General features: G+C 53.6%; 1 protein-coding gene and 2 pseudogenes across 1 annotated transcript; all 3 read left to right on the top strand.

The window, feature by feature from the left end:
• The first annotated feature begins 1,626 nt into the window (after nt 1-1,626).
• Nucleotides 1,627-6,070, top strand: LOC118595273 (aldehyde dehydrogenase family 3 member B2). Its single transcript, XM_036205644.1, has 9 exons — nt 1,627-1,769; nt 2,145-2,255; nt 2,460-2,580; nt 2,698-2,783; nt 2,897-2,978; nt 3,270-3,656; nt 4,028-4,194; nt 4,781-4,880; nt 5,131-6,070. The coding sequence occupies exons 2-9, from the start codon at nt 2,163-2,165 to the stop codon at nt 5,313-5,315; spliced, it is 1,221 nt and encodes a 406-aa protein (XP_036061537.1). The 5' UTR covers nt 1,627-1,769; nt 2,145-2,162; the 3' UTR covers nt 5,316-6,070.
• A 6,044-nt stretch (nt 6,071-12,114) lies between these two features.
• LOC118593178 lies at nt 12,115-14,831 on the top strand (annotated as a pseudogene).
• Nucleotides 14,832-17,735: 2,904 nt separating this feature from the next.
• LOC118572729 lies at nt 17,736-24,078 on the top strand (annotated as a pseudogene).
• Nucleotides 24,079-24,473: the final 395 nt, after the last annotated feature.

Below are 24,473 nucleotides of genomic sequence, written 5' to 3' on the forward strand. Positions count from 1 at the left end.
GCTAACTGGTTGGAGGGTGTCCTTTCCAGGCAGCGAGGAGCCTAGAGAGCCTAGGAGCCCGCCCCCCTCACACATACACACACCACACACACACACACAAATACACACATACCACACACACACAAACACACACATACACACATACCACACACACACACAAACACACACATACACACATACCACACACACACATACACACACACCACACACACACATACATACACACACACCACACCACACACACACAAACACACACATACACACATACTACACACACACACATACACACACATACACACATACCACACACACACATACACACACATACACACACATACACACATACCACCACACACACATACACACACACCACACACACACATACACACACACACCACACCACACACAAACACACACATACACACATACCACACACACAAACACACACATACACACATACCACACACACACAAACACACACATACACACATACCACACACACATACACACACATACACACACACCACACACACACATACATACACACACACACCACACACACACACAAACACACACATAGACATATACCACACACACAAACACACACATACACACATACTACACACACACATACACACACACCACACACACACATACACACACATACACACATACCACACACACACATACACACACATACACACATACCACACACACACATACACACACACACCACACACACACAAACACACACATACACACATACCACACACACACACACACAACACACACACACACATACACACACACCACACACACACACACATACACACACACACACATACACACACACACACATACACACACACACACATACCACACACACACACACATACACACACACACACATACACACACACACACCACACACACACCCCACACATACACACACATACATATACACACACACACACACATACACACATACCACACACACACACACACACATAACACACACACATACCACACACACACACACACACACATACACACATACCACACACACACACACACACACACACACACACACACACACACTGATAGAGAGAAGGGGCTGGTGAAATGAGATGGCTCAGCAAGGTAGACATTGGCACATGAGCTTGGTGACCTGTGTTTGATTGTGGGGACCCAAGGAAAGGTGCAAGGGGAGAACTGACCCCACAATTTGTCCTCTGACCTTCACACACATATAATAAGAGTGCCTCTCTTCACATCCAATAATAAATACAATTAAAAAAAAAAGAAAGCTATTAAACTGCTTATTTTAAACAATGACAAACAAAAGGTCATTAAAAAATTAAAAGAACAAATCAGACACATACAATAACACCCATGTGCACACAACACCTTTCTGTAGCAGCTGGTCCATGGAATATGAAACTTCATCCAAGGGCTATGAAACTCAGGGTAGGGGCTTGGGAGGACGGGTAAGTGGGGCACGGCTGACATGCATTTGCGGGGCTGCCTTGGGCCCTGGGGCTGCTGAAGCTCTTCCCAAAGGTTGAGTGGTACACAAGCTCCCAGTGAACCCTGTCCCCTCCCGCAGGGTGGACCCCTCTGAGGACACACTCCGGAGGCTACGGGAGGCTTTCAATGCAGGGCGGACTAGGCCTGCTGAGTTCCGGGCAGCACAGCTGAAGAGCCTGGGCCAATTCTTGCAGGACAACAAGCAGCTGCTGCAGGATGCACTGGCCAAGGACGTGGGCAAGGTGCTGTGGGGGATGGGAGGAGCATCTGGACAGGTGCAACTGTGTCCTTCCTAAGCTGGGCCACATCCTTTCCGGAGATCTTGTGCCCTTGATGAGGGGCAAACCTCCTGGGGTATTTAACCCTTGCAACTCTAACTTGACAACACACAGAACATCACAGAGAGGCCAGCTAGATGGTTGTTCTCAGGTCACAAATAGGGAAACTGAGGCAAGTGTTAAGTTGCTTGCTCAAAGTCTCAAAGCCAGGCAATGGCACTCCAGAATTAGTCCCCATGGAACTGTATACTGCATTTATATGCTCAAGGAAACCACCTCATGCCCTTTCCAAACAGTAGACCCCAGCCCAGCCTTGAACCTGATCTCCCCACCCCACAGTCAGCCTTTGAGTCAGACATGAGTGAGATCATCCTGTGCCAGAATGAGGTGGACCTGGCCCTCAAGAACCTGCAGGCCTGGATGAAGGATGAGTCTGTGTCCACCAACTTGGTGAGCCCTGTAGGCTGGGTGATGGTAGGTGGAGGTGGCAGTGGGTGGCAGAGCACAGGGCAGCCTGCCCCAGGTCCCTTCTGGGGACCCCATCAGCCAGGGAGGTGAGGACCCATGTGCTGAGGGCAGGTGGGGCGTGGGCGGGGTGGGGGGCAGGGGCAGACTGTTCCTCACTTGACAACTGACTGTCATCCTGTGTCCTAGCTCACGAAACTGAGCTCAGCCTTCATCCGGAAGGAGCCCTTTGGCCTGGTGCTTATCATTGCACCCTGGAATTACCCCTTGAACTTGATGATCGTGCCCCTAGTAGGGGCCATTGCTGCAGGTGAGTGGGGTTTGGGGACCTTCTAGTCTGATGGTCCTTCCCAAAGAGGGCATCCAGAGTTCCCTGGGGGGTGCAGGCACCAGCCTCCCTCCTCCACTTCCCCATTGGCTCCTGCAGGGAACTGTGTGGTACTGAAACCATCAGAGATAAGCAAGAACACAGAGAAGGTGCTGGTCGAGCTGCTGCCTCAGTATCTGGACCAGGTGGGCATGGCTCTGCCTGTCAGCACCCGGCATCCCCACACCCGTGTCCCAGCCAGTGGGGAAGTCCCTGCTGTCCTTGGGTCTGCCTCCTGAGCTATCACCCTGCCTTGCAGAGCTGCTTTGCTGTGGTGCTGGGTGGGCCTGAGGAGACCGGGCAGCTGCTGAAACATAAATTTGACTATATCTTCTTCACGGGTAAGGATGGTTCTGGCCAAGATCCTGGGGATGGGGGGCAGCAGAGAATACAGTGTGAAGGCATTGAAGCATAAGGCCATAGGCCAGGGCAGGGAACCAGTCAAGAGGTGGAGGTATCCCCGAGTCCATTCTAGGCCCTCTGAGAATCTTGGAGATTGGATCTTGGGTGGTCAGGATAGGTGGAACAGCCCAGAACTTGGGCTGGGAAAGGTGTCTGTGGAGAGAGGAGGCCAAAATTCATGCTAGACCAGTTTGCCAGGTGAAGATAGTGTCTCTTGACCATGTCCTCAGGAAGCCCTCCGGTTGGCAAGATCGTCATGGCCGCTGCTGCCAAACACCTGACGCCCATCACCCTGGAGCTGGGGGGTAAGAACCCCTGCTATGTGGATGACGACTGTGACCCCCAGACCGTGGCCAACCGTGTGGCCTGGTTCCGCTACTTCAATGCTGGCCAGACCTGTGTGGCCCCCGATTACATCCTGTGTAGCCAGGAGATGCAGGAGCGGCTGGTGCCTGCCCTGCAGAACGCCATCACACGTTTCTATGGAGACAACCCACAGACCTCCCCTAACCTGGGCAGAATCATCAACCAGAAACATTTCAAGCGTCTCCAGGGACTGCTGGGCTGTGGCCGTGTGGCCATTGGTGGCCAGAGCGATGAGGCAGAACGCTACATTGGTGAGTCTTCTGCTCCCATCACTGGCACACAGCCCACCTGGGCTGAGGCTCTTCGGTACTGAAGAGGGCTGTGTTGGACCCTAAATGTGAGCTTCAACATGAGTCTTGGATCCTTAAGTTCACCACTCTGGTGCCTTAACTGTGGCTGAGCCTGTGATTCCTAAATTCCAACCTTAGGCCCCACCGCTCTAGACTTACTGAGCTGGAACCCAGACTTAGGGGCTTGAACTTCCATTTGCTGTTCATTGCCCAGAGAGGCCCTGTCCCTAGGCACTCAGACCCCGGAGTCCTGATAGGTCAAGTCCAGTCTGGAACCTTGTTTCCATCCAAGCCCCGACAACAAGTGAGGCTGTTTCTCCCTTTGTCCACAGCACCCACGGTGCTGGTAGACGTGCAGGAATCAGAGCCTGTGATGCAGGAGGAGATCTTCGGGCCCATCCTGCCCATGGTGACCGTGAAAAGCCTGGATGAGGCCATCGACTTCATTAACAAACGGGAGAAGCCGCTGGCGCTGTATGCCTTCTCCAACTGCAGCCAGGTGGGGTCTGCCAGGGCTGGGGCCCCAGAGAAGCTGAAAAGGGGGCAATTAACCACACCTCCTGCTTGGGGCTTTAGACAGATGCTCTGAGTTTAGCAACCACCCTAGTTCCATTGAATACTGCACAAAGACATCCTAGGACAGGACACAGGCAGGGCCACAGGTGCCAGGTGCATGACTGGCCAACTGTCTGCCCTGGCTGGGGCAGCTTCCACTTGCAGCAAGAGATGTGTGAGGAAGCCCCCTCCCCCGTTCTGAGCTGAGCAAAGTTCCTCAGAAACCAAACTCCTATGGGATTGAAGGGCAAGACCGACCAGGACCGCACAGGCAGAGCCTGGTTGGTTGCAGTGGGGATCCACCACACCCTCACAAAGTCGTGACCTCCTCCTCATGGTCTTGGCTATGGGCATAAACTTTTGCCCTCCGTAGCCCTATGAAGTGAGCCGCCAGTGGGTGCTTATAATAAGGGACTGCTCAGTGGAGGGAGGAGCTGGGAAAGGCAATGTAGAGGTGAAAACCCTTAGTTTCCCCAGTGGGACAGTCAGTCAGGGCTCACCTCCTGCCCCACGCGCTCTGCCTCTCTCAGGTGGTGAACCAGATGTTGGAACGCACCAGCAGTGGTGGCTTTGGAGGCAACGATGGTTTTCTCTACCTGACTCTACCCGCCCTGCCCCTGGGGGGAGTTGGTGAGTTCCTGGCCCCTCCACAATCCAGGCCCAGCCCCAGAAAGTCCCTTGCTATTCCACCTGAACGTAGGCCCTGGGCCTCATATGGCCTCAGTGTCCCTGTCTGTAAAATGGTTATTTGATTGCCCTGCCTTTCTCTGTTCTCTTGCAAGCTTTGGGCTTCTGGCTCAGGCAGGTGGCTGTTACCCAGGCTGCCAAGCAGGGCTACACAGGTGCTGACCTCACACGCTCACTCTCCGTGTCCTTGCAGGCAACAGTGGAATTGGCAGGTACCACGGCAAGTTCTCCTTCGACACCTTCTCCCACCAGCGTGCCTGTCTGCTGCGCAGCCCCGGGATAGAAAAGCTTAATGACCTCCGATACCCTCCTTATGGTCCCTGGAACCAGACGCTGATAAGCTGGGCCATGGGCTCCCAGAGCTGCACCCTTCTATGAGCACCTCCCTGACTCCCCCCTGCTGCCCAGCCCCTGACCTAACTGAGCTTTCAGCTGCTCCCACATCCCCAGTGGTTCCCGAAAGGCAGGTGTCTGCCTGTGAACACCCCACTTCTAGAACTTTTTCTGAACAGACCTGCAGCCAGGCAGGACCTCCAGGTGGCTGGTTCAATCCCTTCCCAGAGCACAGCCCCCTCAGCAGCCTCCTGACCCTCTGTTTAGACAGGTCTGCTGACAGAGAAGCCCCCTCCCCAAGGTTGGGCAGATCTGGTGACTGAGGAGGACTTCCTTTGTCAGATCATATTCAGGGTCCCAAAAGACAGAGCAGTGGTTCTCACAGGTCCATCCACACCCGGAGGGTGGCTTTGTCCATCTGAAGTCCATGATCTTGAAGCCAGGTCAGGTTAATTGGTGAGTCTGTCTGAAGTGTGTTCATTAGTTACTCTTCTGTTGCTTCTATCAAAAGATCTTACATAGGCAAGTTTAAGGGGGAAAGATTCTCATGTAGCTCATGGCTTCAGGGGGTTCTATCCCCCATGATTCAGCAGACATGACAGAATACAGTTCAGCTCATAGGATGGCAGGCCAGGAAGCATCATGAATAAGAAGGAAAACATGGTTGATTAGTCATGTCTGCTCTGGCCCAGGAGGGCTGTGTGCATGTGTTGGCTACATCTCTTTTCCTAGAAAGAGGTAGAATATGAAATTGGAGATTTGGGGCTAAAGAGACAGCTCTGTGGTTAAGAGCACTGACTTTTTCCAGAGGACTGGGATCAGACCCCAGAGTGCACATCACAGCTCATAACCATCTGTAATGCTGGTTTAAGAGGATCCAACACCCTCTTCTGGCCTCAGCAGGTACCAGGCACACATATGATGCCCAGACATACTCATAGGCAAAACACTCATACATGGAAAATAAAATTTAAAAATAGAGTCTTGGAACCAGGTGTGGTGGTGTACTACTTTAATCCCAGCACTTGGGAGGCAGAGACAGGCGAATCTTTGTGATCTTTGTAATGTTAGCCCAGGCTACCTAGTAAGTCCCAGGACAGTCAGGGGTACGTAGAGACCCTATCTCAAAAACAAACAAGCAAAAAGCTGGAGACTTCATCTGAACATGGGGAAACTGAGGCCTTGAGTCAAGGCAGGGTTGTACTGCGTTCACAGAGGAAAGCAGGGCTCGAGCTGAGAGACAGTGGCCTTTGTTGAGGATCTTGGGGCTGGAGGCTGGGTAGACAGCATTCCTGGCCCTGGAATTGGTTCCTTGTTCTTCCCCAATCCCCCACCCCTATCCCGGCTCCAGAGCCACTTTCAATTCCCAACCTTGGCTTGCTGGGCTCCTAATCCTTAGAGTCACAGGAAATCTGAGCTAGTGCCCTGAGGTTGAGAAATTAAAAGAAGTGTGGTCTTAGACACTTTGGTGATGGCATCTCCAGAATGGTACATGGGGGACACTGCAGAGACACCTAACAGGGACTTATGGATGCATGAAGGAGAGAATGAATAAATGAGAGAGGAACAGATGGGTGTGTGGCTGGTGGCTGGCTGGGAGGCGGTTGGATGGAGGGATGATGGGTTACTGAGTAAGTGGCCGGGTGAGTGGCAGGCTTGGGAGCTACCCTGGGGCTCCAGTGGGTCGTGGTGAAATCTAGCCATAGGTGCTGGGCCCACAGTGGTCATTAGCTTCAACCTAGAGTGGCCATAAGAAAATCAACACTATCATCCTTCCTGGTCCAAACCCAGGACATCAGGTTAGCAGGAAGCCAGCAGGACACTGCTGGAGTGAGAGCTGAAGGGGCTGGTCACAGTGAAAGCAGCGGGGAGGCGGAGAGAGCGGCGGGGGGGGGGGGGGGAGTGTAAATGGGCTTTGGGAGGCCAGGTCTAGTGTAGGAAGGACTCCGGTAGGAGCATAGATCTGTGTGCAGCCACAGCCAGGGGCCTCCTGCCCTTGTGTGGATTGTGCTGGTTAGTGTTTTGATAACTTGAGATAAGCTGGAATCATTTGGAAAGAGGGACCCTCAATTGAGAAAATGTCCCCATCAGATTGGCCTGCAGGCAAGTCTGTGGGTTATTTTCTTGATTAATGAGTGATGGCAGGAGGGCCCAGCTCACCGTGAGTGGTGCCATCCCTGGGCAGGTGGTCCAGGACAAGCCAGTAAGGAGTGTTCCTCTGCGGCCTCTGTTTCTGTTCCTGCTTTCAGGTTCCTGCCTTGAGTTCCTGTCCTGACCTCCTTCAGGGATGGGTTTGTGCAGGCCTGTTAACCCTTCCTTCCCAAGTAGCTCTGGTCATGGCGTCTTTATCACAGCCACAGAAAGCAGGACACAGTGCAGAGGGCAGAGGACAGAGCTGTCCCCTGGGGCTGTACGTGCAGATCTCACAGGGTTCTCAGTGCCCTCCGGAGGAATACAAAGAGACTTCCCATGCCCCTCTGTCCCAGCATGGCCACCGAAGCCCAACACAAGGGGACAGAAGCCAGCTCTGGCTGGTTGCCATGTCCCCAGTACCCAGCCAGAGCTGGCCCTGCCTGGTACCTAAATCAAATTAATAAGGCAGGGTTGAGGGACAAGAAACAAAGGCCCCCTCAGCTGCTTCTTCCCTCTCCCTCCCCTCAACTAGCCATACACTCTTTGAGAAGGGGCCAAGCGTCTCCACCTAGGCGTCCTCAAGAACTAGTTATGGTGGCCTGGCCACAAGCTCAATGCCCACATGGCTACCCTTCCAGGTCTCCACTTCAGCAAGGCTCAAAATTTAAACTTCTCATTCAATGAACCTTTTACCCAAGCTGGGCCCTCGCCTTCCTCAGCTGTGGTGCTGACTGACTCTCCTCCCCTGCTAGGCCCTCTCTGTCCACTTCCTCAGCTCCTTCTCCCAGTGTAGACTGTGTGGTCTCTGACCGGGTCCACAGCACAGCCTCTCAGGTCCTTCCCCGGCTCTTTCCCTGGGGCTGGCATCCAAAGCACTTTCAGAGAAAGACAAAGCTGGCTGTCATTCCCTAGTCCTTGGCAGAAAACACCAGGCAGATGCCACAAGCCCTGCAAGGCAACAGCCTCCCTCTCAGAGTGGCCTGAGCTCTGTTGCCTAGGAGATTCCATCCCAGAAGGAAGCGGCTACATAACACACAAGTGTGTCTCAGACGGCACCTTTGGAGTCACTGGCAGGGGGATGGGAGGTCATTTGTGAAGGACAGACAGGAACAGCCTCGAGAAGTTGGGGGTGGGGCGGGTGGCCAGTGGCACATCCCTGAGGACTCAGCAGACCATGGACAGGGAACAAGGCTGATGGACCTTGACCAAGATGTGACAGGCAGGCCAGAGGAGCCATAGCCTGGTCAGGAGAGTGGAGGTCAGCCAGGGGCTCCATGATCCTCAGGCATGGGTCTCAGGCCCCAAGGCCCTCTTGGATCAAGATTTACAACTTGGGGAGAGTGGGGAGCTTGGTTCTGATACCTTTTTGGGCCTCAGCTTCCCTAACTAGAGAGATGCTGGGCCTGTGGATACTATGACGGGCATTGCTCTAGCCCGTGTTCACCTTAGGGTGTCCTTGCCCATGCCAGTTTTCCAGGCTTGCACTTGCTCTGCCCCTGCTCCCCACAGCTGTCTCAGGCTCAGAGCTGCCTCACCCCAACTTCCTACACAGGATCCAAGGCCCAGGGAAGACGCCGACTGGGGGTCACACAGCTTCTCAGGGGCCCCTCTGTTTCCTGGGGGTATAACTCATCAGGCCTGCCCCTAGCCTCTATTCATAACTGTGACTGGAGACAGACAGACAGACAGACAGACAGAGGAGAGAGAGAGAGAGAGAGAGAGAGAGAGAGAGAGAGAGAGAACTACAATTATGTTGATATGTTGGCTCCCAGCCCCACTGCCCTTCTAGAAACCCGCAGAAACAGAGAAGCCCAGGGAGTGAGGCACTCACTCCTCACTGCTGCCCTCCCCACAGCTCTGTGCCTCCTGGCAGGAAGGGCTAGAACACTGCCACCCGCCTAAACAGCCAAGAATTCCTACTTCTGGGTCCCTGCCGGAGTCAGCAGCTGGGCGGCCTTCAGACTGAACACCAAGGCTTTGGCCTGGAGCACAGGGGGCACTGGGAAACACTCGGGCCAACTGATCTGCTTGCTGGACTCTCCTCCAACACCCCCGCCACCTCCGGGGTAAGGGCTTGGTGAACAGCTGCTAGGAACTGTTGACAAAAGGTTCAGCGACCCCCTGTGTAGGCCTTATGAACGTCTGCCTCTCTCTGTGGAGGCCCGGAGGCCCGAGACTCCAGAAAGCGTTCTCAGGACCACACTCCAGCTGCCTCCAGCTCTCTGCCAAAGGACGGTTGCTCTGCGGGGAACAAAGGTGAGCCACAGGGACCCACTCTCCCCACGTTGACTTCGCAGACAGGGCCTGGGAGGATAGGGAGCGGGCTCAGGCTACCTGAGTCAGCGATCTCCCTGGCTTGAGGAAAGTTAGCCCAGAGGACCCTGGCCACCCAGATGGTCAGCTTGAACTTACAGCAGGGACAGTCTTAGAGTGAGGGCATCCTGGGACAGGTGCTCATGTGTGGACAGTCGGCAGACACAGTTACCGAGCAGCACGCTTAAGCGGGTTGCATGGTTCACCGCCTCCATCTTGCCTCTCTCCTCAGAGACCTCTGAACAGTGCTTGGCTCCTGCCAGGGGACAGTTGAGCTCAGTGGGAGGGACAGCCCCAGTTCAGGGGACAAGGACTTCTCCTTTGCCCTTCCCCAGGACCCTATAGAGGCAGGAGGGAACGGGAAGGGTCAGACCCTGTCTTCCAGGTCCAACTGTCTCCTGTGTTCAGTGTACCCTTAGCTACTCTGCCTGGGCCTCAGTTTCCACATCTGTAAACTGGGTCTGAGGGTTGTTTCCCAAAACAGAGCAAATAAAGCCATTTCAGTTACAGCATCCTTTGAAGACCACAAAGTCTAAGCAAAACATTTTGCAACTTTGTTTGAAGCATCAACGAACTATACTGAACCCCATGGGTCACAGCCTTAAAGAAGTGGGGAGAGCCAGGAGGTGGTGGCGCACGCCTTTAATCCCAGCAGTTGGGAGGCAGAGGCAGGAGGATCTCTGTGAGTTTGAGGCCAGCCTGGGCTACAGAGTGAGTTCCAGGAAAGGCGCAAAGCTACACAGAGAAATCCTGTCTCGAAAAACCAAAAAAATTAAAAATTTTTTTTAAAAAAAAGTGGGGAGGTCCCCTTGAGAGATGCAAGGACAGAGGGTGATGCTAAAGAGGCAGAAGGATGGGGACTTCTTTTCTGATGGCCCCCAAGGTACCGGGCTGGTGCAGCCACAACCAAGTCACTACCCACTGCCCTCTGTCTTAAGTAGCCTCATGGGAAGCGCCTCTCAGGAAAGCAGGCAGGACCTTGTCTACCCGTGAGGGACCAGGCCTGGGCTTCCTTGCCAGCTGGCAAAGCCCAGTCCTTTCTGAGGACTGGGAGTCGTCGGTCCAAGTCAGGAATCTCTGTGATTAATTTTCCAAGGGTAAGTGCAGTTCCAGCAGGGCACCTCAGAGGCCCTGGCAGGTAGAACTGTCCCCATTCCCAGAGGAGGAGCAGAGGGCAAGAACAGGAGCCTGCCCCAGGGACCTGGACCCATTAGACTGTGGGGAGTGAGGGCAGGTGGAGCTTAGGGGGTGGAGGTGGGGCCCTGTGAACTTTGGCTGATTGGCTGTCAGCCCAGCCACCGCCCCAGTTCTCCACTAACTGGGCACAAATACTTCCTGCCTGGGGCCTCCAGGCCTGTAAATACAGTGGGCTAGGAGGTGGACAGACACATCAGGCCTGTGGTCTAGGGAAGCCCAGACACGTACAACAGGTAAGAGGCCTCGCAGAGGCTTCCTGCCAGTTCAGAGGAGGGTGCAGGTGTGGCCTGGGGCCCACATGCTTGCTACATAGCTAATGGGGTGACAGTCTCTTCTCCCTGGAAAGCTTGGCATTGGCTTACCATCTATAAAATGGGTGTGTAGTTCTCTGGTGAGGATGGTGTGGGTGGGACCAGGCCACCCTTCTGAATGTCTGAGTTCCTCTTTCTCAGTTTAGGTGTGTTAGACCTGAGTGGGGGGAAACATTTCCACAGCTGTCTGATTGAAGCAAGCTGTATTTAGAGGTGTACAAGGAACTGGCCAGGTGACAGTCTCCCCCTAAGTCAGGGTTTCAGAGAGCAGCCCCTTACTGGCTTTTGAGGTCCCTTTATGGGGAAGGGTTAGATTGATGGAAAACAGCTGTGGAGATTATTAGCTGTTAGCACATGGACAGAAGAGTGGGGGACTCAGGGTTCAAGGCTGCTGGTGGGAGTGGGGTAGATAAGTGCAAGAACACGTCCACCGGTGTTCAGGAGGTTAACAAGGAGGCAAAGGGCCGGGCATACATCATGGGGTCACAAGTTCAGCACAGGTTGAAAAACATGGTTTGCAGGATGCATTCGGTTTAGGGAACAGAAATTTGTGTAAGGCATGGAGACTTAATAACAATGTATGACAATGTGGCTCCTGAACAATGTGGCTCTCATGTTGGTTTCACAGGTGGAAGAAACTCCTAAAATCGTCAAGGAAAGTCTCCTCCAAGAGAAAATCGGGAGAGCGACACTCACCCTTAAAGGTTCCAAGTGGAACAAAAATTTAGCTGATGGTGTCCTTGAACTTGGCTTCTGGGTACAGGTGGGACACAGCTGACACTACCACTTAGCTACCTCCTCACGAGCAGCCCCCTGTCTTCAGACTTCTCAGGGCCTGAGGAGCTCCCCCTACTGTCCAGCTCTGTCTCTTGTGGACCCCTGACCCCACACTAGGATGTGTTCCCTTCCTGTGCCCCGGGAGCCCCTGCGCCGAGTGGCTGTGACTGGGGGCACCCACGGGAATGAGATGTGTGGCATCCACCTGGCCCGGCAGTGGCTGCGGGCCCCAGGGGAGCTGCAGAGACCCAGCTTCTCGGCCATGCCAGTTCTGGCCAACCCAGCAGCCACAGCTGCCTGTCGCCGGTACATGGACCGTGATCTCAACCGCACTTTTCACCCTTCCCTTCCTCAAGTGAGTAGGCCTGGCCAGGTTGGCTGGTCCACAGCAGGGTAGTAGTATCCCTGCAGACCCACCCCTGTGGATAGCAAGCTACCCCTGCCTTTGCTCTTCAAGATCTAAATGAATGTCACCTCTTCCACAAAGTCTATCCTGATGGCAAGCTGGGTCGGTCACTGAACCTGGGTCAGACTCTTACCAGCTGGAGTGAGATTAGCATGGGGAATAGGGCCAAGGTGTGAGCCTCAGGTTACTGGGACACAGAGGAAGTGGGAGGGAGGTGCTCCATGCAGCATCCAACCTGGCAAAAGCAGTCAGGGAAGGCTTCTTGTAGGAGGTCGCATCTCAGCCAAGCCCTCCAAGGTGAGAAGTTAGCCAAGAAAAAGGAGATTGATTGAGACGATGGGACTGGTGTCCCTTACTTCCTCCCCACAGTTCCACAGCTACTCCCGATGACCCATATGAGGTGACAAGAGCCCGAGAGTTGAACGAGCTACTGGGTCCCAAGGGCACAGACCAGGCTTTCGACTTTATTCTAGACCTGCACAAACACCACAGCCAACACTGGAGTCTGCCTCATCTCTGACAGCTCCCAAAACTCCCTCAACTTGCACCTGTGCCACTACCTACAGGTAGTCAGTCCCTAGAGGCAGGAGAGGGAGGGCAGGGAGGGGGCAGAGTGACCAGTGCCACCTCTGCCTGTCCCCTGTCCCCAGGGGCCTGCCACCTGCAGGTACTCCGGACTCTCTGTGAACCTTCCAACCAAGGGAGAGAAGTGGGGCAGGGTGGATGACTCTGTGCTTCCTGTACACTGCTCTCCCAGCCTCAGTGCCTCAGTTTCCCTCTCAAGAAGGCCTGGGTCCTGACTGGCCCTTCTCACCCCACAGCTTCAGAACCCGGGGCTTCCCTGCCGCCTCTTTGAGTACAATTCACCAGGGATGGAGACCTACAACTTGGAATCTGTGGCCAAGAAAGGAATCTGTGAGGGGGTTGTGGGGGAAGGAATCAGCAGGGAGAGGAAGGAAAGGGGCAGAAGGCGGAGTCAGGGCCTGGAGAGGTGGAGTTGGAAGGGGTGGGAAGACGCTGGGAGGGGCGAAATCAGGACCCAGAAGGGCAGGACCTCCTCTAGGTGTCTGGGCCTGGGACACCTGCCTAACACCTCCTTTCCTGGTCCCCAGGTCTGGAGATGGGCCCCCAGCCTCAGGGCGTGCTGCGGGCCGACCTGTTTCTCCGGATGAGAGCTCTGGTGGCGTCCATTCTGGACTTCATCGAGCTCTACAACCAAGGTGGGGCCCCGTAGTAGCTTGCAGGGACACTGCGGTCTGAGGAGAGGGCTGGCTCCCGAAAACTGAGAAATGGACAGACGGTCATACCCAACCTCTACACAGGCATGGCCTTTCCCGCCTTTGAGATAGACATCTACAGGAACTTGGGCAAGGTGGACTTCCCACGCACCGCGGACGGTGACCTGGCTGGCACTGTGCACCCTCAGCTGCAGGTCAGTACTGTGGGGAGCATGTGGGGGGGTACTCTGAGAGTCAGACAGAGCCCCCACTACCTTAGAATCCCTGGCTGGACCAGAGGCTGGTCCAGTCCATGCCTGCACCTGGAGCGCCACCTAGCGCCTGCACTCAGAGCCCCGGCAATCTTCACACTCTTGGGGGTCCGCTCTTTGAAGAAGCAGAGGGGAGCGGACAGGACCCAAGTCACTTGATTGGAAGTGCAAATATGTGAGCAGCCCCGTGTCTGTGAGCTAACTTTCCACAAGGGGGTCGCTGTTGAACAGGGTCTTATGCAGTCTTGCGGCCTTTTCCTGCAGCGGTCTTACTTAGTACTTTTGAGAGTATTTGACACCTGGTAGAGCATTCTAACTCAGGATTGCCCATATGCTTTGCAAATGCTATGTAACAACAGTATTTTTAGGGAGTTTACCTTAAAAAAATATATATAAGCATGTTCTGTATTTTGTCCAAGAGGGGACTGTACAGAAGCAATTCTGGTGAGAGGGTATTTCCTGATGATGTCATAGCCATCCTAATTTGCACAGTATGCTCCATGAAGTTCTTGTAGTTGATGACACATCTCTCAGAACTAACCTTGTCTTTAGTCAGTGCTCCTTGGCAAGCCTGGAGTTACCTCCCTCTGGGGGGATGGGGTGCAGAGGTCATAGCCCCAGCAACCTTGGCCTTGGGCTCTTCTCCTAGGACCACGACTTTGAGCCCACTGAGGCCTGGTGAACCCATCTTTCAAGCTGTTCAGTGGCGAGGACATACTGTATGAGGGGAACTCCATTGTGTACCCTGTGTTCGTTAATGAGGCCGCCTACTATGAGAAGCATGTGGCTTTCCTGAAATCTGAGAAGATCCGGGTTTCTGTGCCTGCCCTGCCGAACTGGACCGCCAGCTCCACCCTCGCCCCCTAACCCAAGTCATACCTGCCTGGTCTCAGTGTCCCTTTCTGAACAATCAGTCCTAAGGCACAGTTCCAAGCCCAGGGTTCCACTGTCCTACCCTAGGCACCATGTCCCTTGACAGACAACCAAATCTCATGATATAAATGCAATGTGCCTGGAGCCACAGTTCCTGTTTCTGCCAGCATGGCCTCTCCTTGAATAGGGAGGTGGGTGGGAGAGAGGAGGGGATGCCCACAGGACTATGCACGGACCTGCCACATGTGAGCATAGCATGCTGAAGAGGAAAACTGGGGGAAGGGCCACCAGTGTAACCTTGGACCTGGGAACAGTGGTAGCAGTCTCCGTGCCCCACATTTAGCCACACATCCTGGAAATAGAGAGAGATCCTCTATGTGGAGAAAGATCTGGAGAGGGACTTCCAAGACCCCAGGAGGGATCCCCGTCCCCTACAGATATGTGCCCATGTAAGCATTCACAGCTGTGCGTGTCCAGGTGTGTGCCTACCCAAGTGTTCTTAGTGTATGGGTGTGTTCCCAAGAGTCCTGGGCCCGCAAATGTTCTTTTTAGGTGACTCAAGGGATTCAGGATGCAGAAGGAGCTGCTGGGCACTGGGGGGAGATGGCTTGGGTCGGGGCAGAAGGAAGCTTACCAGGAGCCAAAGTCGCTTTACCACCATTACCACCCTCTCTACCTCCTTCCACCCACCATCATCAGGGGGGTGAACATGAACTGAAATCTGAGAGGATCCGGTCTCTGTGCCTGCCAGGACTGACCTCTGGTTCCACCCTTGGCTCCCTAACCCTACTGCAAGGTCCTAGTGGTGTCCCCCAGTCCTCACCCAGGTGCCCTCCTGGGCAGGCCCAGCGTTGCAAACCACCCAGGAAAGGTCAGGATGCTGGGGCCCAGAGCTCTGTCCCCTGCTGCTTCACTCTGGGCCTCTGCAGTCTGCCTGGCTCATTTGTCTCCCTGCGGCCATGACTGCCATGCTGCCTCCTGGTATTGAGCTGTGAGATGAGAAGGTGTGAAGGATATGGGCGCGCCAGGGACCAGCTGGCAGACAAGATGGATGAGAGGGCAGTGGGGCCAGCAGGAGCCTGGGGCAGGAAAGCAGGCCAGTTAGGGAGGGGTGCAGGATGGCTTGCCTTGCTTAGTGTGTTCACGTGCCGGGCTGTGTCCCCTGTGTGGACAGACTACACACACACACAAAAGCTCCATCCACTGTCCTGCCGAGAGTGGGCCTCTGGGTTCATGAGTGTGCTTGTAGGCATGTGAGTTAGCATGTCTAGGATCATGTGTGTGTTTCCCATTACATACATCACAGGCAAGCACACACACATGACAAGACCCATCAGAAGCCCAGGCTGGCCCACTTCTGGAGGAGGAACTGCAGACTGGGAAGAACCCCCATGCCTCTCTGTCTCTCCTCCTTCCCACCCACAACACTGAATCCTGGGGCACACTTCGTTGGAGTTCCCTGGGAGATTCTGGCACCCTTAGACTTGTAGACAGCACCCTTCTTGCCTGGCTGAGAGTTCCAGAGCCACTGTCACTGCCTTTCACACAGTGGAGTATGGATCTGTGCAGGGTGGGATTCTCCCCGAATCCGTGTGTGTGTGTGTGTGTGTGTGTGTGTGTGTGCGCGCGCGGCGCGTGCGTGAGCGCATGTCTGTCCAGCTTCAGGCTGGAATCTGAGGCTGAGGGCATGGAATGAGTGTCAGGGAGAGGCAGGACATTCTAGCCTGAGTGCGCTACCCTCAGAGAAAAGCACCCCTCCAGCCATGGGTTTGGGTCCTGCCCGTTTGCCCCTGGCAGACACCATGGTTTCTATGACCCTAGTCTAGCACCAGACTCTAAGGAAGCCTGGGTATTCCCTCCCAGGGTGGGCTGAGGTGGCCTGGCCAGGTGAATTTCTGTGGGCCATTTAGTACAGGCCACTAGTCAAGGGGTGCCCTCAGCTAAGGAAGTGTGGGGCTTAGAGGAAGCCCCACCCCTGGACAGTGACTAGGCTTCCCTCAGGACAGATGGGGAAGCTTGGAGGAGGTGCCTGGCAAGGCTGGAGAGGACCAGTGGGTCGAGTGGAAGCACAACCTGCCTCAGTCTACCCTAATGAAGATGACAGGTGACCATCAGGTGAGGATATGACCCCTGCTATGCTGTTCTCAGCTAAGGCTGGATCACCCCAGACAAAGATGATTATTCACTGAAGCCAGGGAAACTGAGGTAATCAGGACTGGTGGGAGGATCTGAATATCTTTTTTTTTTTTTAACCTTTTAGAGCTCTATTGGGAGAGAGAGAGAGAGAGACAGAGACAGAGACAGAGACAGAGAGACAGAGAGAGACAGAGACAGAAAGAGAGACAGAAAGAGACCACGTGGAGGGAAGAGAGCGGAAAGAGAAAGGGCCTGAATATCTTACTACCCAATCTGGAGCGCTCCCGCCTCTCTTGTGTTTCCTGCTTGTCGCTTGCCCCATACAATACCAGTAGGCTGGGTCTTAGGCTAGGAGGGAGGGCATCACCTCTGCACTTAGCCTTCATCAGCTGCCTCCCCTTCAGCCCTTCCATCTAGCCAGATCCTGGCCCCCGTGGAAACCAGGCTGTCCTCAAGATGGCAGCCCACCCCCACCTGCACTGGGCCCATTGATCTGGAATAGCTGGGGGCTCTTAGCTGGAGAAGGGAGAGAGGGAGCTTTGCAACGTCACAACCTCCCCACCTGCCCCCTTCCACAGGCGCCTGCCCCTGGAGCTAAATCCAGCCAGTGGCCCAGCTCCAGACAGTACGATCAGAGGTGGTCTGGAGACGCTCCTCTCACCCCCAGACATCCCAGAGCCAGACTTTCTGAACATCCAGACCAGGTGCCAGCTCAGGAGGACAAGCCCTGGCCAGGGACGTGGTCAATCGAGGAGGGAAGGACAGTCCTGGAGCTGGGACTTGTACACGCTTGAGAGTGAAGTGTTGCTGAGCACAGAAGCCAACCCAGTGTCGCTGGCTACCCCTGCCTGGGTGAGGCTGCATCCCAGCCTGAGCTGAGATCCGCATGGCAGGTCGGTATGGTTCAGGCAGTAGAGGTGGCTTCATAAGTGCATGGGGTTCCAGGACTTGGGCAACTGGATGGGGGACTCCCTAAGCTATGGCCTCAGATCCAGCCAATCTTTCCCAAAGGTCTCCACCCCCTGCTGCAATCCCAGGATCTTTTTGTTTTGTTTGGTTTTTCGAGACAGGGTTTCTCTGTGTAGTTTTGCGCCTTTCCTGGATCTCACTCTGTAGACCAGGCTGGCCTGGAACTTACAGAGATCCACCTGGCTCTGCCTCCGAGTGCTGGATTAAAGGCGTGTGCCACCACAGCCCAGCTGATCCCAGGATCTTGTAACATGTCAGTATTCATGGGTCAGGGGTAGTCAGGGCTGTGGCAAAATCCTGGCCTCACATGCTCTGTTGGCAGTCCAGTAGTGGCACTGCCTACCTGGTGACATGTTAGACACCTCTAGCCACCTTTTTATTGTTTATAATTATCATATGTGCAGTTTCCTGCATATATATGCATGTAAGTGTACGTGGTAGGGGGGGCAGCCGGGGAACTCATGTGGGCGTCAGAGGACAGCTTCTGTGGAGCTGGTTCTCTCTTTCCAGCTTGGTTGGTTCTGGGAACAACACTCAGGTCATCTGGCTTCCGTGGCAATCATCTCACCTGCTGAGCTATCTCATCAACCCTCCCATCTCTCTTCATCTGTCTGTCCGGCAGTCTCCTTTGCTCAGGCTCACCTGGTAGCACTGTTGGGAATGGAGACCTGGCCTCCTGCCTCCTGGCCATCAGGGATTCTGTAGGTCCTCCTGTCCTCAGCCCCTGACTGGGATAGTGTTCACTGATTTTTGTTTCCGTATTGAACAGAGGTCTCACGTAGCTGAGGCTGACCTTGAATTCTGTGTATAACTGAGAGTACCTTCAGCTTCTGAGCATTGGGAGTGTGAGTGTGCACCCACCACATCTAGCTCAAAATAACCTTCTTTAAAATCCAGTACGGGCATTAAAAACAAGTCCCCCTACCTGCTAGGCAAGTGCTCAACTGCTGAGCTAGATCCCCAGCAAAACCTTTAAATTGTGGCCAGGATATATAATGTAAAATTTACTGTATTGACCATGTTTAAGCATACAGCATTAGGTATTAGGACATTCATGGCTGTGTATCGCTCACCACAGTCTCTTTGCTTCTTATAAAGCTGAAACTCTCATCCCCACTGAACTTTTCTCGTCCTTCTGGGTCCTGGCAACCACCACTGAACTTTGTGTTTCTAACTCTTTACCTTCTGTGAATAGAATTGTACAGTTTGGCCCTGTGCTTCTGGCTTATCTCACTGAGAATGTACACACACACTCACACACACACACACACACACACACACACACACACACACACAGCCTCAGAAAGTCCTTGCCTTTGCAGGGTGAATAGTAGCCATTGTGAGCTACATTTTATCACCTACTCATCTGTTAGTGGACACTCGATTGTGTCTGCCTTTTGGCTATTGCAAGCAATGCTGCCCAGAGGTGGGTGTGCAGACACCTTTGTGTGGGTTCCTGTTTTGGTGACGCCATGTTTAGTTTTGCAAGAAGCCTCTGATCTCCACAACAGCTGCGCCATTGTAAATCCCTACCAACCCTAGCATTCCAGTTTCCCCACAATTCCCCACACTTGTTAAATCCTGGCTTCTGTTCTTGTCCTAGCAGCCATCCTGACGGCTGGACCTGCTGTCTTACTGAGAATAGTAGCACTGTTGGTTTACTTGTAGGTTTTGAATCAGAGTCCTATCCATTCTGTTTGCTTGTTAATTTTCTTTTAATTGTTTTTCCTTTTTTTTTTTTTTTTTTTTTGAGACAGAATCTCACGTGGTCCAGGCTGGCCTCAAACTTACTATATAGCTAAGAAGAGCCTTGAACTTCTGATCCTCCTGCCTCTACCTCTCAAGTCCCAGCATTACAGGCATGTACTACCATGTTGCTGTGTTTTTAATGTGGTGCTGGGGATCAAATCTAGCGATTTGCACACACTAGGCAAGCAATCTACCAACTGAGTTGTGTCCCCAGCCTCTCGTCATTATTTTATGTTAATATTTATTTATTTTGTGTGTGTGCTGGTTAACTGTTAACTTCACGCAAACTAGACACATTTGTAAAGAGGGAATTCACCTGAGGAACTGCTCGAATCAGATTGTCCTGTGGGCATGTCTCTAGGGCATTTTTCTTGATTTAAGATTGATGTGGAGGATGCAGTCCACTGGTGTGTGGTGCCAGGTAGGGGTCCTGGGTCGAATAAGAAACCAAGATGAGGACCGGGCAGTGGTGGTGCACGCCTTTAATCCCAGCACTCAGGAGGTAGAGGCAGATGGACCTCTGAGTTCAAGGCCAGCCTGAGCTACAGAGTGAGTTCCAGGACAGCCAGGGATATACAGAGAGAAGCCTGTCTTGAAAAACAAAAACAAAAGAAAGAAAGAAAGAAAGAAAGAGAGAGAGAAGAGAGAGAGAGAGAGAGAGAGAGAGAGAAAGAAAGAAAGAAAGAAAGAAAGAAAGAAAGAAAGAAGGAAGGAAAGAAAGAAAGAAAGGAGGAAAGAAAGGAAGGAAGGAAGAAAGAAAGAAAAGAAAAAAGAAGAGAGAGAGAGAGAAAGAAGGAAAGAGAGAGAGAAAGTAAGCAAGCTGAAGGAACCCTGAGGAGAAAGCCACTGAGCAGTCAGTGCTCTCCCATGGCTTCAGTTCCTGCCTCCAAGCTTCTGCTGGAGTTCCGAGCCCGACTTGCCTCAATGATGAGCCAAATAACCCCTTTCCTCCCCAAGTTGCTGTCAGTCTTGGTGTTTACGACACTAACAGAAAGCAAACTATCACAGTGTGCGCGAACGGAGGTCAGAGGACAAATCAGTTTCTCCTTCTACCACACGGGGCCTGGGAATTGAACTCAGGTATTCGGGCTTAGCAGCAAGCTCCTTCACCTGCTGGGCCCATATCATAGCCCAAGTATCTTTTTTTAGCTGGGGATCGAACCCAGGTCCTTGTGCTTGCTAGGCAAGTGCTCTACCACTGAGCTAAATCCCCAACCCAAGTATCACTATTTTGACTGGAGAGTTTGGAAGCTTTTGGCCAAGGTTTGTATTGGAAATTGTGACAGAGACTGTCCAGAACATGGTGTGTGTGTGTGTGTGTGTGTGTGTGTGTGTGTGTGTGTGTAGTGGGGTGGGGGTGGGGTTGCACCGCCATGAACATCCTAATGCCATGAGTTGTATGCTTAAACATAGTTAACACTGTAAATTTTTTACATTATGTATACTCTAGCCACAATTTAAAGGTTTTGATGGGGATATAGCTCAGGTTTCAGGTCTAAGGAAGATCATTTAGATAATTCAGGTGGCCTGAGATCCCCTGTCAGCCCCTTTCCCCGTAAACAACATTAGGCAGCTGGGGTTCCACAGAGCTTTCTAAGCTCCTGTTGCCTTTCCTCACTTTTACACCATCTGTAAACACGTCACCTGTGGAGAGTCTCCTGTGTGTCACACTCAGCCCTCCACACCCAATGTGTGGGTCTGCCCTGTGAGACGGGGAAACTGGGGGTCCAACAGGTGAGACAACTCGTCCAAGGCCATGTAGCTCTTGTCTCTGCTCTCCAGAAACTTTTGGGGGAAAGACTTTAGATCAGGAACAGTGACTGTAATCCCAGCACTTGAAAAGATGAGGCAGGAGGATTCCTTCTAGCTCATGGCCAACCTTGGCTCCCGAATTCGACCAACACTCTCATCCAGATAGTTGTGGTGACACATGGTTGTAACCCTAGGCCTGGGAAGTGGAGGCAAGAGGCTCCAAAGTTCAAGGATATCTTCAGTTACATATTGAGTTTGAGGCCAGCCTCGGCTACATGAGACTGTGTCTCAGGAAAAAAAAAAAAAAAAAAAGACAAGTTCACTGTAACTGAATATGAGGTGATGTTTTATGACAAAACTGGGAACATGGCCAGGTGGTGGTGGCGCACACCTGTAATCCCAGTACTCAGGAGGCAGAGGCAGGCGGATTTCTGTGAGTTTGAGGCCAGCATGGGCTACAAAGTGAGTTCCAGGAAAAGGCGCAAAGCTACACAGAGAAACCCAGTTTCGAACAAAAAAAAAACAAAAACAAAAACAAAAAACCCTGGGAACAGAAGCCTGGCAGGCAGGGAGGCCTTCCAGAGGAAGAGGCGTGTGGATACTACCTGAAAGATGAGGCTGAATGGACAGTGAGTCAGGCCAGCAAGGTCAGGGCTCACAGATTCACCCTCTTTCCACAGTCTTCCTGTCTGCTGGCTTAGGGGTACTTGCTCCCCCAGAGACCTACACCCCTCCTGTGACCAGTGCCAGCTGGGAGCCCCGGCTGGGGATGTCATTTCCATCAGGTTCTTGCACCATACCCACAGAAGCCCAAGCCATGGTGGAGCCCACTGGGCAGGGCCCCAAGAACCCACGTGTGTCCAGTGTGATGGTACAGTTGGAGATGAAGCCACTGTGGGAAGAATTCAACCAGCTGGGCACGGAAATGATTGTCACCAAAGCGGGCAGGTATGGGCATGGACAGTGGGGGCTGGGCAGGGGGTGAGGGCCATGGCCAGGCTGAGCACCTCCCTCCCACAGGAGGATGTTCCCCACCTTCCAAGTGAAGATCTTGGGCATGGACACATTGGCTGACTACGCTCTGCTCATGGACTTCATCCCGCTGGATGACAAGAGATACAGGTCTGGGCCCCGGGGGGTGGGGGATGGTGCTGAGGACTGGAACTGGACCCCAAGGGTGGACAGGGTGATGTGGAGCCCTTCTGAGTTCATGCCCAGGAGGCCTAGCCTGGAGCAACAGCCTTTAGGCAGAAGGAAGCCCAGCATAGAGGGGATGGGCAAGCCTGAGGCAGGCACAGGCATGCACACATGCAGAATTAATTAAAAAATGAAGGATCGTCACCAGGCAGCCTGAGCATGCTGGGTCAGGGTCAGCCTCTTCACCATTCCCTTGGTCAGATTTGGCACTGAGCAGGATGGAGACAGCCCTTGACCTCTCACCATGCCCCCCAGGTATGCCTTCCACAGCTCTGCCTGGCTGGTGGCTGGCAAGGCCGACCCCGCCACACCTGGCAGAGTGCACTTCCATCCAGACTCGCCAGCCAAGGGCGCCCAGTGGATGCGTCAGATCGTGTCCTTCGACAAACTCAAGCTGACCAACAACCTGATGGATGACAACGGCCATGTGAGGCACAAGCCGCTAAGCCACTGGGGAGGGGCTGAGCCAGTCCAGCAGGGTGGCAGCCTGACTGGGACGAAGCCTGGAGCTAGAGCTGGCAGGGCTGACGTGGGATTCGAATGGGCATCTGAAGGAAGAAGAGGAGGAAGGTGCAAGAGGAGGCTGTTTGAAGCCTAGAGACAGCCTGAGCAGAGGTCCTGAGGCCAGAAAGTATGGAGTGAGTTGGGAGGCTGCCAGGAGAAGGGAAGACAAGAGAAGCAGTGGGTAGACTCTTACACAGGGCCAGGTGCTAAGGTGAGAACCCCGGCTCTTCCTCTCTGTGGAGGGAGCTACAGAGGGTTTAGAGCAGGTGGTGTGTCCTGCCCAGCTGCTGTGTGGAAACCAGGCAGGGCAAGATGGGGAGGTAGGGAGGCCAGTCAGGATATAGAGCTCAAAGATGACGGGGCTGGCTAACATGGGGATGGGTTGGAGAGGTAACCAGATTCTACGTAGTTCTGAAGGTAGAGTAGAGATGGGCCATGGGCAAGAAGGGGCAGAAGAATCATGGGCCCAGGGAGGGTGGCTGCACCAGCTGAACCCCTGCACTCACTCGGCTCCCACCCTCCTACAGATCATTCTCAACTCCATGCACCGTTACCAGCCCCGTTTCCATGTGGTCTTTGTGGACCCACGCAAGGACAGCGCCCGCTATCCCAGGAAAACTTCAATCCTTTGTTTTCACGGAGACCCAGTTCACAGCTGTGACAGCCTATCAGAACCACCGGGTGGGTCATACCAGAGCTCATGAAGACCAGCCCATCTCTGAGTGGTGGAGACTGAGGCTGGAGGTTCCTCCTGTCTCCTGGACATCTGCCTTCATGCTGGCTCTGGAGGTCCTAGGCCAAGGGGGTCTGGGTCCTGCTGACTGGGAGTTCCTAGGGGACAGAGTGGCTAAGTGTGGGCTCTTTGGGGCCCAACGGCTGGAGGCCAGCCCATAACTATACTTTCTCTCTGTAGATCACACAGCTGAAAATTGCCAGCAACCCCTTTGCCAAAGGCTTCAGAGAGAGTGATGCGGACCCATGGTACTAAGTTACTCCTGCTTTCTTGCTCTAAGCCCAGCCCTGCCTCCAGGTTCCACCCAAGCAGCTCCAAAGGCCTTCGCTCCTGACTTGTTTTATGGTTATGTCCTCTGGCTTGCCTATCTGACTCTGACCATAATGTCTGGGGTGGGGGTTCCCCTTGGCCTCCTACCTGATTCCTATTTGCCCTGTCTTCAGGCCTGTGTCCCCAAGGCCACTGCTCAGCATCTCGGCCCGCACGCGTAGCAGTCTCGGTCCTTGCCTGCTTACGGGTTCTGCAGAACGAGAGAAAGGTGAGAACCCGAACACAATGCCAGGGACACGCAGGCCTCCAGGAAGGGGCTCCACCGTGATCAGCAATATCCCCACCTAGGCAGAAAGGCCCAGGGAAGAGAGAGCAGGGCAGGGGCATGGTATAG

This window comes from Onychomys torridus, chromosome 1 (assembly GCF_903995425.1).
Source record: "Onychomys torridus chromosome 1, mOncTor1.1, whole genome shotgun sequence".
Lineage (NCBI taxonomy): Eukaryota > Metazoa > Chordata > Mammalia > Rodentia > Cricetidae > Onychomys > Onychomys torridus.

Bases quoted from the DNA above. Each gene is read 5' to 3' on its own strand.
- LOC118595273 (XM_036205644.1), top strand. From the start codon at position 2,163: ATGAGTGAGATCATCCTGTGCCAGAATGAGGTGGACCTGGCCCTCAAG. The intron at 4,195-4,780 runs GTGGGGTCTGCC...TGCCTCTCTCAG, and splicing joins CCTTCTCCAACTGCAGCCAG to GTGGTGAACCAGATGTTGGA. The intron at 4,881-5,130 runs GTGAGTTCCTGG...GTGTCCTTGCAG, and splicing joins CCTGCCCCTGGGGGGAGTTG to GCAACAGTGGAATTGGCAGG.